The sequence below is a fragment of the Choloepus didactylus genome, chromosome 22, assembly GCF_015220235.1.
Source record: "Choloepus didactylus isolate mChoDid1 chromosome 22, mChoDid1.pri, whole genome shotgun sequence".
Taxonomy (NCBI): Eukaryota; Metazoa; Chordata; class Mammalia; order Pilosa; family Megalonychidae; genus Choloepus; species Choloepus didactylus.
In genome coordinates this window covers 10,916,099-10,929,575 of record NC_051328.1, presented here as the reverse complement: position 1 = coordinate 10,929,575, position 13,477 = coordinate 10,916,099, and the positions used below count along the sequence as shown (strand labels likewise).

At 51.1% G+C, this 13,477-nt stretch overlaps 1 protein-coding gene across 1 annotated transcript in view; it reads right to left on the bottom strand.

Moving 5' to 3' along the window:
• The window catches only part of SLC6A2 (solute carrier family 6 member 2), a 50,071-nt gene that overhangs the window by 34,581 nt on the left and 2,013 nt on the right, over positions 1 to 13,477 (bottom strand). Inside the window, exons 3-4 of the mRNA XM_037815988.1 lie at positions 4,624 to 4,755; positions 2,538 to 2,775 (exon numbers count right to left, since the gene is read on the bottom strand). Of these exons, the coding sequence (XP_037671916.1) occupies positions 2,538 to 2,775; positions 4,624 to 4,755 (370 nt within the window). The remainder of the gene's footprint in view (positions 1 to 2,537; positions 2,776 to 4,623; positions 4,756 to 13,477) is intronic.

Genomic DNA, 13,477 nt, shown 5'->3' with positions numbered 1-13,477 from the left:
CAGCCGCACGGGGAGAGCCCCATGGCAAAGAACTGAAGGCTCCCACTAGCAAGCAGAGTGATGTTCCAGGCCCATGGACAAGTCCTCTTTGGTGTGGAGCCTCCAGCCCCAGTCAAGCCTTCAGATGCTCTCAGCCTGGCTGACATCTCGACGGCAATCTCATCAGAGTCCTGAAGCCAGAATCACCTGGCTGAGCGACTCCTGGATTTCTGACCCACAGATACTGTGAGATAATGAATTTTTAGTGTTGATTTAAGCTCTATGTTTAGATAACACACCACTCCTTTAGGAAACCCTTTACTAGTACTTCTGACAGTAAGAAATAAACTTTATATCACATCATTTGTGTGCCTCCCCCACTAGCAAGTGAGCTTGCCAGGGGCAAAGGCTGGCAGAGGGTCATGGGTGATGGTCTGAGTCCTTGAGCTGATCTGCTGGGTCCTTGATCAAGTGACTTAACCTCTTCATGCCTGATTTTATAATCTATATAAGTGAGGATGATAATAGAAATTACCTCAGAGACTTATGGTGAGGATTAAATGAGTAGGTGCCTGGCTCCCATAAGTGATCGATAAGCATTTATAAAGTAAATTCATCAATTTATATTCCCTGGTGTCTAGTACTCAATAGGTATTTAGTCAATGTTTGCAGAAAAAGTGATTAAACATCCAGGGATTCTTTCTTATGTCCAACCTTTGGAAGAGAACTGACTATTTGGAACAGATCTGACCACACTTCTCTCCTAAGAAATCACTTCCATCCTTGGCCCTCACAGCCTCACTAGACCCCTACTGAGCATGAGCTTCAGGAATCACAACATGCCTGACGTGGCCTGTCCCTTCCCGCCAACAGGACAGATGCCTCAGGAAGCCCCTCCCCACTGCTCCAGGCACAGTGGCAGCCTCCGTGGGTCTCCTTCCCCTGTGGACAAACAGGCAGCCCTTTGGTGCCCTTCCAGAACATTCTGAGGGACACTGTTAAAAACACTCCTCCCCAGGAGCCAACCTGAAGAAGCTTCCAATGGCCAAATCTGTAGCAACAAAATAAGTAATGATGGCAATGGATTAAAATAAATATGGAATAAAATAAAATATCCATGATAAAAATGAATAGCTGAATAAATAAATAATAAATGGGGGATAGGGAATAACTCTTCCTTACCAAAGAATTCAAACTGATTCATCTAAAATGGTCGATGGAGGAAACATAAAATCACAATTAGACAAATACCATAGTAAAAATCCTTGCTTGCAAGAATCATCAATGGATGCTGAAACGTGGGCAGATGTGGGATGAGAAACTAGTTACAATCTCAAAATATCTCCCCAAAAGACACTTCTTAATTACAAAAGGAAAACACTATCTCTATACAGGAGGAAGCTGGCAGGCCCCGTCCTATCCAAGCGTTCAAGGTTAATATCCGAGATCAGCATCACAAAGCCCTGACATGATGCCCTGAGAAAGGCCCAGCATCCCTTTCATGGTATCCTTGTCAAAAATGCACACCCTCAATCTCAAAATAAGAAAACATCAAACAAACCCAACTGAGAGATTTTAAGAATAGCTGCCAGCACTCTTCAAAAGGGTCAAGGTCATAAAACTCAAGGTACAAATGAAGAACTCACGTCTGGAGGAGACTGGGGAGATGTGACAGCTATATGCAGTGGATCCCGGACCAGCAAAAGGACACTAGTGGGCAAACCAAGAAATTCAAATGTCTGCAACAGACTAGCTAATATATCAGTGTTGTCTTTCTGGTTTGTCAGGTGTTAACATTAGGAGAAGCTGGTATAAAGGAATTCTATGTACAATTTTTCCAACTTTGCTTTGTGTGCAATTATTACAAAATAAAAAGATGCATGCATTTTTTAAAAGATGCTCTATCTTCCACCACCAGTCAATGCCTCCCATGTACACACAATCCAAATAATTTCTCTGAGCTGTGCATGGCTGTCCTGTTTCCCACATTTTGTCTCACCCATAAGCTCCAGCCACCTTCCCCCATGGAAGATCCAGAGAGGCAGCAGTGTAGGAGGCTCAGAGGACAGCAGAGGACAGCCTGAGGATCAGACGGACTTGGGTTCCAACAGCAGCTCTATCACCCGCCACTGACTCCCCTAGAGAGTCCCCCGATGGACCTCATCTCGCCATTTAGGACGGAGTTCAAATGTCCTCCTCAGAGTGGCCTTCCCTGACCACCCCAGCTAAATCTCCTTCAATTTTTACCACACACCTTATTTTAGATCCTAAAGAGCACTCACCCTCCCTGAAATATTCTTACTTTCTTATCCATTTACCCCTGCTCCCCGCCACCTGCCCCAGCATGTAAGCTCCCCAAGCTGCCTTGTCCAGAGTCGTACCCTCAGCAACTAGCCCGGGCTCAGGCCCGTGGTGGCGGCTCAGCAAACATGACAGATGGTGACTGGCCTGCCCCGCTTCTCTCCCGTGGTTTTCCCAGGTGCTCGGCTCAGGTCCCGCCCAGCACAGGCCTAGTGCACCCGGCTGAGGGCTGGGGACAGGAAGCGGGGTTGACTTACTCATAAAACTCCGCAGCCGGCGTGAACTTGTACTTGGAGTACTTGGTGTGGTTGCCCAGCACAGAGCCGTTGAGAAGCTTGGGGTCGGTGCAGTTGGGGCTGTTCCAGGCATGGCCACAGTCAGTCCAGGGCAGGCGGAAGGTGAAGGAGGAGAAGAGGTAGTAGAGCGACCAGGCGATGATGACGTTGTAGTAGAAGCCGACGTAGAGAGCGATGAGGATCACGGCGTAGCCAACTCCTGGGGGTCACGCAGAGGGTCCCCAGCCTCAGCCCCGGAGCCCCTTCTCCAGGGGTGTTGGCCCCAGCCACTGCACTACTAGACCCCTCTGCCCCTCTTTTTCTGTCACAGACCATCAGAGCCCCCCCTGCATCCCTCAACACCCACCGTCCCCCGGCCTGCAGGCTCTCAGGGCACTGGAGCCTCCTCTGCTGGAAGCACTGGGCAGGCCAGATGCTGAAAGCCCCAGGGGGCAGCCATGTCGAGAGTTGGAGTGAAATTATCACAGCTCCCTCTCCCCCCCGGGCAGGATAACCCCGAGGAGAGTTTCTCACTCTCTCCCCACTGGGATTCAGCTCTGGTTGCCCACCTGGAAACGGCTTGATAATGCACCCTTTATCAGCTGCCTCTCCTTCTCTATCTCACTGTTGCACTCCCCTCTTGGGGCTTTTGGGGATCACCTCCCAAATTAACTCTTTACACATGAATCCTCATCTCTGGATCTGCTTCTGGGGGAACCCAAACCAGGCACCCCCTGGTCAGAACTTCAGCCCCATATGTTGTCCGGGTCCTGCTTTCAATCACCTGCTTCATGTGGCAGCCTCCTCTTCCTGAACGTATTGAAAGCTCCTAGAGGGCAAGTTCTATGGCTTTTGTCTGTAGTAGACATATTTTTTGCTTTAAGGGGCTACTCTCAAGCTGTGCTTAGCGTTTGAGGTCTGGGTGAGGCTGATCCCTCCCTTTGTTGATCTCAGTATGGGCCTGGGACTCCGGCCTGGTCATTCAGAGCACTGTGATGGACTCATAGTCCAGCATGTAACTCAAGTCAAACCAATTAGAGTCTTCTCTGGGATTTTAATGAAGCTAGGAAGATATACAGTTCTTGTCTTTGTTCTTCATCATTGTTAAACTTGGTAAGATTTGAGCCTGGAGTTGCTCACAGCAATCTTTGCCAGTACTTGAAGAGAAAGTGCCTGAGAGTGAGGCTAACACAGAAGAAAATAGAGTTGAGATTTGGAGAGAGATTTCTGACATTATTTGAGTACCCACAGGGAGAAAGCCCTGGATTTTACCATATCATAAGCCAATAAATTCCCCTTCGCATTTCAACCTCTTTCATTTGGATTTCTGGCAGTTAAACAAAAAATATTCTAACAAATATGTATGTCTCACAAGCCTCTTGTACCACCCTGTATCTAGCCCAGGGCTGAACAGGAAGTACCCAGGAGACATGTGTCTACCAAGAAGAGACTCAGAGGAGCCACCCACTGGCCCTTGATGCCATCTGGGCCCAGTTTTCTACCCAGAGCTTTGAAAACACACTCGTACTCCATGCCCTGCTCCCAGCAGTGTGGGGGCCAAGAAATAGCAATTGCTGGGCTACTTTCTCCAGATATGCTCTAATTCCCTAAGACGAGTAGGCTCCATCTTACATCCCCATTGCAACCAAGTAGCTATGGCTGTTGTACTAAGGATTGTGGGGCAGCTTTCTGGCTGAGCAAGAAAGAGTCCATGATCAATTTATCATGTCTGCCATGGGAGCAAGAGGGAAGAGTAGTAGTATGTGTGTTGTGTACTTCTAACACATTGATGAGTATTGTCCACACAGAGAAACAGATTCTTTATGGTCACTCAGCTGGCAGAGCCTGGACTTGAACCAAGTTTCCTAATTTTCTAGGCTAATGCTCTTCCTAACACACCAAACACTTTCTGTCTACCTTTGAATGGTGGACATTCTTGACTTTGTCAAAACTTCATGAATCCCACAAGAGAGCTGGTCCGCCTCAAGTCCCACCTTTTGGAGGAGATTCTCCAGGATCCCCAAGGAAGCCTTTTTGGCCTTTGGATTCCCACAGACCCCTTCTTTACCTTTGAAGAGTGGGCAGATCTTCCACACAGTGGCAGCCCCCTCCCGGTTGTACTGGCCCAGCGCCAGCTCCATGTAGAACAGGGGCATCCCAGCGATGATGAGGAACAGGGTGTATGGGATCAGGAAGGCACCTGGAGGACACGGAGGCAGGTGTCAGCCCCTTGACCCTGCCCAGCCTTGGGTAAGCCCCCCAGAGGGCTCAGAACAGGGCAGGCAAGAGCTGTAGGGTCCCCATCCACTTGGTCCCACCCAGCATTCAGAAGGGGTGTTTTGTAGCAGGTAAACAGAGTCACCCAGAGCAATGAATACACATAATCAAAGAGTAATAATAGCAGCCATAGTGGTAGGAGTTATAATCATAAAAGTGAGGTTCAACAGTCAAATTAGTTTAGTAAAACCTGGATTAAGTAAAGCTAAACAGTTTTGTTTCCTGTAGGATTCTCTAAACCTTTGCTACACAAGTGCAATATAAAACTCTGTGGAAGCAATCATATGGTAGCCTTTACCAAATTTATTTAAACACAGAACCTTTTCTTTCTTGGATCGTCAACCTGCAGAACAATCTAAGCCAAACTCTTCCTTTTATAGGTGAGGTGAGAGAGGGAGACAGAGCCCAAAGTTATGCATGACTGAGTCTCTAATTTTGCTCATGTCTACATCCTTTTAAGGTCCTTGGAGACTTCCCAAACATCTCACTGGGTTCCTCTTGGAGTCTCACGTCAGCCCACAGATGCCCCCTTGGGGGAACTGAGAGGCAGAGACATGAGTCAAATTGCTCATTTGTACTGCTGGTAAGTGACAGAGTTGGGATTTGCCTTCAGGTCTTCCAACCCATAGGGCTCACCCTGTTACAGGAGGCTGAAGGTAAAGCTGGAGGAAAGGGACCAGAGGTTCAAGTTTCTGGCCAGGGCATTGCAGAAACTAGAAGGGGCTCCTAGGCAATGGACGGTGGCCACTAATCCCTGGGAAAATTCCTTGTCAAATTAGGCACGTCTGAGTTCTGGAGTCAATTCTCGGAATGCCCTGGCAGCCTGGGGTGAGCAAGCAGGCTATGATGCTTTGAGGTGATTCACGGGATACACGCCTCATGGTCCCAGGCTACAAGAGTGACAAAAGCAAAACACAAGCTCCCTTTCCTGACACAATAGAATGTGGCGGGGCCAGAGCCAAATTCCTTCAACCACTGACCTTTGGCTTAAACCATGCACTCGCTGCCCCACCCACACCAGGAAAGTGCAGAAAATGGCAAAATATTTAATGATAGTAACATCAACAATAGTAACAGATACCTGCAGCTTACACTTACTGATGCCCTACTGGGCTCCAGGCATTCTCCGTGAGATCTCACTCAATCCTCACCGAAACCCTAAAATGTGGAGATGAATGTTATCTCTATTTTACAGATGTGGAAACTGAGGCCTCGAGCTAGCAGAGAAGCATGGGGCAAAGTCACACTGTGCCCAGGGTCAAGCTTTCCCAGATCTCAGACAGCCAGTCTCTACTTTCTTCCCAGGGCTTCCCCTCAGGATAGTAGGGTAGCAAGCTGGCTGCAAGTCATCACAAGCGGGGAGGAGGAGGGGAGAGGATGGGCCTGCAGGCGCCTGCAGTGTCTGCTCCCTGCCAGCATTTGAGCTGGGCCAGCTGAAGCCTCAGGTGAAACAGATGAGTAGACTCAAGAATGATGAAATGGCTGAGTGTGAAGGAAAAACACAGAGTGTCCAGTGGCCAGTGCCTTACTCCAAAAGAGAATATCGACCAGCTAGCTGGCCCAAAAGCCCCTTGCAGAAAAATCTGGAAGAAGCCAGGGCAGGGCAGAGGAGTCAGGAAGGGGTTCGGGGGTGACTGGGGTCAGGTGAGACTGCCTGTCTTATATTATAAGCAGCTCCTTGGAAACTGAGGCTGGGCTGCAAACCTTCTAGAAGTTTCTGTCCTGCAAGGCCCTCAACTGCTACATCCCCAGGCCCCGCTCCATCTCCACTTGGCCGTGCCAGCTGAAACCAGCCTTACACGAGCCTGAGAGCAAGAATCCCAGGGGCTGCAGGCTTAACATCCTGTCTTGACTTGGAAATGTTCTGGCTTTTGGGTCCTGGGCTGGGCAGGGCAAACCCCATGAGGGTCTCAGCCCCTGGGAGATTTCAACATACCTGTACATGTATGCAAATGCACTACTCATACAAAGGTGCACCAACATACACCAACAGATAGGGACAATAATTATGGACTGTGAAAGGGGCTCTGGCCAATAGCTTTGGATGAATCCAGCAGGGAAAGCTTCTGTCCCTTCTCCTCTAGCCCAGCTCACACCTCCTGACATCCCACCATTAGAGAGGAGCCCTGCTGGTCACAGGCAGGTCCTGGAATCCTCTGTGCAAATGCTAAGTCCACAGAAAGGGGAAGCCTGGTGGTGTCTAAGCTCAGCGTGGGATGCGCTGGGCAGGGAAGGAGGACCTCAGAAAAAGGGATGGGGAGTGAGTGGGAGGGAGCACACAAAGGCGTGGGGCAGCCCAGGCCTGGTGGGGATGTCAGGCACTTGCAGGAGGAAGAGGCAATGTGATCAAGAAGACTGCAGGAGGGAGCAGAGTCCCCCAGACATACCTCGACCCCTTCTCAGTGTGTTGAGGGTCAGATTCCACAAGGAATCTGAATTTTGGCCACACCCTGAAATAGCCAAGCACTGAAAACCCACAGAGCTTGTCCCTTGGTGCCGGCTCAGCCCAGGGTTGTCACTGCCTGAGGCTTTCACCAGAGTCCCAAGAAAACTTTGGTCAATGCCTGGGGTAGTCAGATATAAAAACACACAAACACACGCAATGGCATGGCTGACAGCGGGGTGCAAGAGAGAGTGAGATGTCAGGCAAGAGCTGGTACCCTCCCAGCAGGCTGCCCCAACATTTCCAGGGCTGTGGGCAAGAGCTCCGCAGAAGTCTACACCCCACATGTCTGGATATTTGAAGATGACAAGCCATAGACAGGTAAATCAAATATCTTCTATCTTCCTACCTTGACAAATAGAATCTTGCAATGTTCTGTTATGATGTTCAAATCTGGAATCCTCAGCTCTTAGAGCTCCGTCCTAGAATGAGGGGCACAGTGGGGGACCCCTGTCCTGCCCACCTCCTTTCCCACCTCCATGCAGTGATGCAAATAATTCTTTGCACAGACATGCAGACTTTTTGGCCCAGGGATCTAAGTTCTGTCCACAGCCCCTGCAGACAACTGGCCCCAGGTCTTGCATTAAGGAAGAGGGACCAGGCAAGAGGCCCACGCAGACCAGGAGGGTGGCTTGGGGCTGTTTAGGCGGGGATTCCAGAACCTGGGAACCTGGGGTGGGGGGTGTATTCTGGGCCCCAGGGGAGACAGTGGAGCCAGAGCTGGGCTCCCTAAATCTCAGAGCCCAGAGCAAGCTCCCTTGGCTGGATCCGAGGGTGATACTGCCCCAGCCCTGCCGCTTATGGCAGACGTGACTTCTCTGAGCCTTAGCTCCCCCTTTGGGAAATGGGGATGACCATGCAGACGATCATTTGCAGAAGCTGTGCAAATGGGAATGAAGTCCTGTCACCACACACAGGAGTAGAGAGACGACTAAAGCGCCTCTGTAAACTGGAAACAGCAATAAAGGATCCCCTGAGGGATTGAGAGGCGTGGGGGCCTTCACGGACCCCAGCTGCCAACGCCTGCTAGAGCCCCTTGCTCTTCTCCCACCCCCATCCCAAGCGAGGCTGGCTGTTCCCCCTTGTGTCCACATGAGATGGTGACCACGGGCAAAGGATTCCCTCAGGCCACAGCCAGCCCCGTTATCTAAAAGGACTCCCTGCCACACCTGCAGGAGAGAAGACTTCTCCCCGCAGCTGCTGGGAGTGCGGACAGCAAGCGGCCCTCAGGTTGTCAGCCCTTTGGGAACTGTCGCAGCTGCAGAGAGCTCTGCCTCGCCCATGGCCACGTCTCCTTTCCCGGGCAGTCAGCATTCAGTGACCCAATCCACAGGAGGGCCTAAAGTCCCTGCCCCCTCATCCCCACTCGGGCATGTGTGCAGGGCCGTGCCAGTGTCAGCACTCCCCGTGGGACAGGCCGAGGCTCTGCTGGGACTGCCCGGCAACCCGCCATCTCCTTCCGCCCCGTCCTGCTGCCTTGCCTTCCCTAAATCCCCTGCAGCTTCCCCCTACTGTCTTGCTTCTTGTCCTTCAGGGCCTGGAAGAACAAAACATGTCAGTCTTTTCAAAAGCAATTCTATGTGTATTTGGTATCAGATATAGGATTCCCCCTCCCCCCAACCCCCAGAGTTTTCAGACAGTTGAATAGGGGCTTCCTGTGGCCATTTCTATAGGAAAACTCTCCAATTCCTTTAATAAACCAAGCCAAGAGGATTCAAGTTGGGCAACATAGACTCTTCCTGGGGTAAGATGGCTGAGCCAGCCACGGGGGACCAACTCGTGTCTCCTCCACCCTAAGACTGACCTTCTCCTTGGGGCCCTTGCTGACCCCTGTGGCCCCCTGACCACTGGCCCCAGGTCCCTGTAACCTCAGCCCAAGGAGGGCCTCGTGTCTCTTCACTCTTCCCAGCACTTCACTGAGACCTGCCAGGAGCATCCACAGAAGCCTTTGCAGAAGGTCCTGGTGTCACATGAGGGAATTCTACATGGAATGATGAGAACTGGCTTTTCTGGCCTGTTAAGGGGTCCCTTGAGCTGACCCCAGGGCCTTTGCTCTGGGGCCTGGAAACAGCCCAATGAGCAAATACATGCTCTCCTGACAGAGCAAACCGGGTCCCCTGGGTCCCTAATTCTGGGAAATTCCTCATGGGGGCATTCTCCCACTAGGCTCAGCTTTGCAGCATCTGGACTTGCTGGTGAAGCTGGGGCTCCCCTTAAAGGTTCTGGTTCCATGTGTCCTCACCATCCTGGTCTCTTTGAGAGAAATAAATTAGAGGGTATTTGGAATAACGCAGGATACTCTGAACTACCCTGTGGTGGGAAAGATGACCCACGCACCACAAGTGGGCCCACACCTCCCCCATGTGGGATGTGCCACCTGTGATAACATCTAAAATGACATTGATTTTTAGGATATCTACAATAGACTCTGAACTCCCTAAATAGGCAGGGATTGCTTTTTGCTCATCTTTACAGTCCTGGCATATGAGAGGCATTTAGTAAATGGTTTATGGTTGAAGAAATGGTGACTCATATTGGGGGACACAGCTGATGAAAGCCCCTTGTGCTGTGGCCTAACCCTTACTTGGGCAGTTGGTTTTGGGACCCCAGGGTAGGAAGTAACATTTATCCTGATTAAATCCCATCTTCTTGGGAACAGCCCCTCTAGGTCTTTTTGGCCAGCTCAGTGCAATGGGCCAAATCAGGCTGGTAACCCCCGATGGAAGATCTCAGCTCCAGCCCCCTATGGGGGGGCCTCATTCCAGAAAAGCGGCATGCAAACCTGTCAGCAGGACATCCAGGCCAGTTGGCTGCTTCGTGTGCGTCAAGAGCTGAATGATAGGTGTCAAGCTTGGCAATTTCCACGGACAGCCAGGCCAGACACGAGGGCACTGAGTTTGGGACTCCTGCCCTCTATACCAGCCACGCCCTCACACGTGGCCTCAAGAACCATAGCTATTTTGACCTGAGACCCTGAGCTCACCTGGAGAAGGAGTGGGTGGGGGGGCTGTTTGGGAGCCAGAGCCCCAGTACCTCACAGGGACCCTCAGAGGACCCCATGCAGGAATGCTAATCCCTATTTTCCAAGATAAGAACAGACTGTCAGAATATGGAGCAAAGTCCAGCTCTTGATTCTTAAAACAGCTTCTTCTAACATGCTAAAGCCCAAGTGTGAACCTGCTGGCCTAATTTCCCTTCATCAATTTCCTCTTAGAATCAATTCTGCTCTTTCCAAAGCCAGGACCCTGCCCCAGGCTGGGTCTACCATGCAGCCAATATCATCGTAGCCAATATCATTGAACAATGACAATAATAGTAACGACTACATTTGCTGATCCCCTCCTCTGTGACAGACACCGTTTTGAGGATTTCACATATATTGTCTCCGATGTCACACCATACTGCCAAGAAGGTGCACAAGGAAACTGAGGCTCAGAGAGGCTGAAAGATGTATCCAAGGCCATATTACTAGGCAACTGTCAGACATGGATTCAAACCTGGGTGTGTCTGAACCTAAGGGCTATAGTCTCTCCACAATGCACAGCTTGGGGCTGCCAGCCCGACAAGTCTCAGACAGAAGCAGCCATCTGCAAAGAATAATTCACACCAGCCTCTTCCTCGGCATGGAGGCTGATGTGGGGACCCAGTCGATATGCCCGCTTGCACAAGCCAGGCCTGCAACCACACATGCAGAGGAAAAATCTAGAACCAGGACACAGCCTCAATTCCTGGGACTAGACCCCCACTGAGGTAAGGTGTTTGAAGTTTGAGAAAGTCCTTAAGAAAGAACTGGAAGAGGGTGGTTTTTCCTGCAGCCGGCCCATCTGAGCAGCTGGCAACGGGGAAGGCATCCAGGCAGGCTGATCTACTCCAGCAACTCACTCCGAAAATATTAGCCGGGGGCCTAAATAATTGGCACCTTTATCATTTCAAAACTTCCTCCAGTCTGGCCCAGCATGAACAGCCGGATTTGGAGAGTTTGCTGTGCAAATGCTGGCACCAGGAGAGCACCCAGAGGAGGTGAGTTAGAGAACAGGGCCCTGGAGAGGCAGGAGCCTGGGGATCAGCCAAGCTCACGTCTAGCTGTGGCCGCAAACTTGAGATCACAGAGGCAGTGCCGGGCTCAAGGTCATCCAGCAAATGACGGGGCTAGGATTCAAACTCCGGTCTTTTGGACACTTCCACAAATGTAGAATCCCACCCCACCCCAGCCCCTGCCTGCCCAACTATTCATCGCTGGACTCACTTCAGTATCACTGGAGGAGAGCTGATGGACAGGAAGCAGCCAGGATAAAGCCCAGAGGGGGATGGCTGAGCATCCCAGGGTGGGGGGCGATTCTAAAAGGAGCTACCTCACACTCTGGGAGGGGCTGCACTGCTCTCCTGTGCCAGCCATGGATATTCTAGCCAGAAATGGAAACTCGCTAGTATAACATTCCCACCCCACCCCTGGCCTGGCATTCAAGGCCTCCACACCCCAGCACCAACCTGCCTCCCCACCCTTATCTCTCCCACTTGCCCTCCAGCCAGCCTGCATGCCTCTTTTGAGACGCTACCATGCGCACACCTGCCCAGGTGCATGACGGGACTCCATCCTCCCTTCCCCAGGCTTATCCATGCCCTCCCCATCCCCAGGAGCTGAGCTACAACTGCGACCCACCAGCGAGCACGTCCCCTCTCCCACCCACTGCATGTGTCATACTGACGAAGTGAACAACGAGCAGCAGCTTCGGTTACTCAGGCTGTGCTTCATACCAGGCTCTCCACGCGCATCATCATACCTAGACCTCACAACAACCTTCTGAGTTGGACATCATCATTTCCATCTGACAGCTGAGGAAACCGAGGCTCAGAGTCACACAGCTCGAAATCAGAACCCAGGGCCATCTAACCCCACAGCTGAGGCTCCTAACCTCTAGCCTGCCAGTCCCCCACCAGAGCATGCTGCCTCAGTTTGTTCAGTTAGCGCTGGGTGTTTATGAGGTTGTTTCTGGATATGGCCTTAGGTCTTTGAGGGACTGGACCATTTCATCATTCAATGGAAATTTATTGAGCATTTCCACATTCCCAGGATTCTGGCCTTGTCCTGGACATCCGAAATACAAGGAAGAAAAAGCCACAGTCTCTGCCCTCATGGTATCCTGGTCTTTGGGCCTTTTGGAGCCAGTCCCACAAATAGACAAACGACTGAACAACTCAGGTTGGCCTGTGTGCAGGGCTCGCAACCCCCAGAGAGGAGCTTCCGGCCAACTTCACCTCAAAATTGGAACCTGTGAGCAATTTGCTGTGTCTTGTGTCCCAGGCACCTGGCACATCACCTGCAAACCATACAGCAGGCACTCTGTGTTGGTGGTGATGGCCACGGTGCCAGATGATGTGTCGAACTGGCCATCGAGGTGCCCTGAATTTCAACAAACCACTTTACAACAATGGACTTGACCTGCAGCAGCATGATAGTCACAACCTGTCAGTGGTGAAAGCTTCTGGCAGGCAGAGTGGAGCTTCACACTCTGAGGTGACCCCTCTGAGCCTAGCACTGCACCTCAAGCAGAGAGGAGCCAGACAAATGTTGCCGATTAATGATAAGGCAGTCAGCTGTCGAGGGGCAAGCAGTCTCTGGCATCACTGAAGACACACTGGGTGGCCCGTCCCAGGGTCTCTCGGTCTGCCTGTCATTCATCATCTCCCTGCCTGCTAAAAATCTGTAGAATCTGCCTTTCCTCCCTCCACTGGTTCAAAGGACCAAGATGCTCAAATCTATCCAGAAACTCTTGAGAAGCCACAGGAGCCAAATAGGGACCAGCTTCACCTCTGGATAATTTTCCCTTTGCTCATTTTTCTCTCTCTGCCCCTGCCCATCCTTGAGCCAGACACAAGCATTGAGACTGCAGAATATTGAATGTCCCTAGGGGTCACACCCCAGAAGCCCCTGAAGTTCAGGATTGCTGTCCCAGCTACCTTAACTTGAAGCATGTGATAGTGACAGATCTGTCTTAAGAGGTGCCAGAGGAGATCACGGACATAAACCCTCATCTGTCAGCTCTCTTAGATGCCCCAAAGGATTAGCTTTCTCTAAGTGAGAAAGTTCAGAGCCACCTGCTCCCTATGGTGAACCCCCCTGCCCCGAATGCAAATGTCAGGCATTGCTCATCCCAAAGCCAGTGTCCAGCGCACATATCCAAATAAACAGCTATGGGTTCTG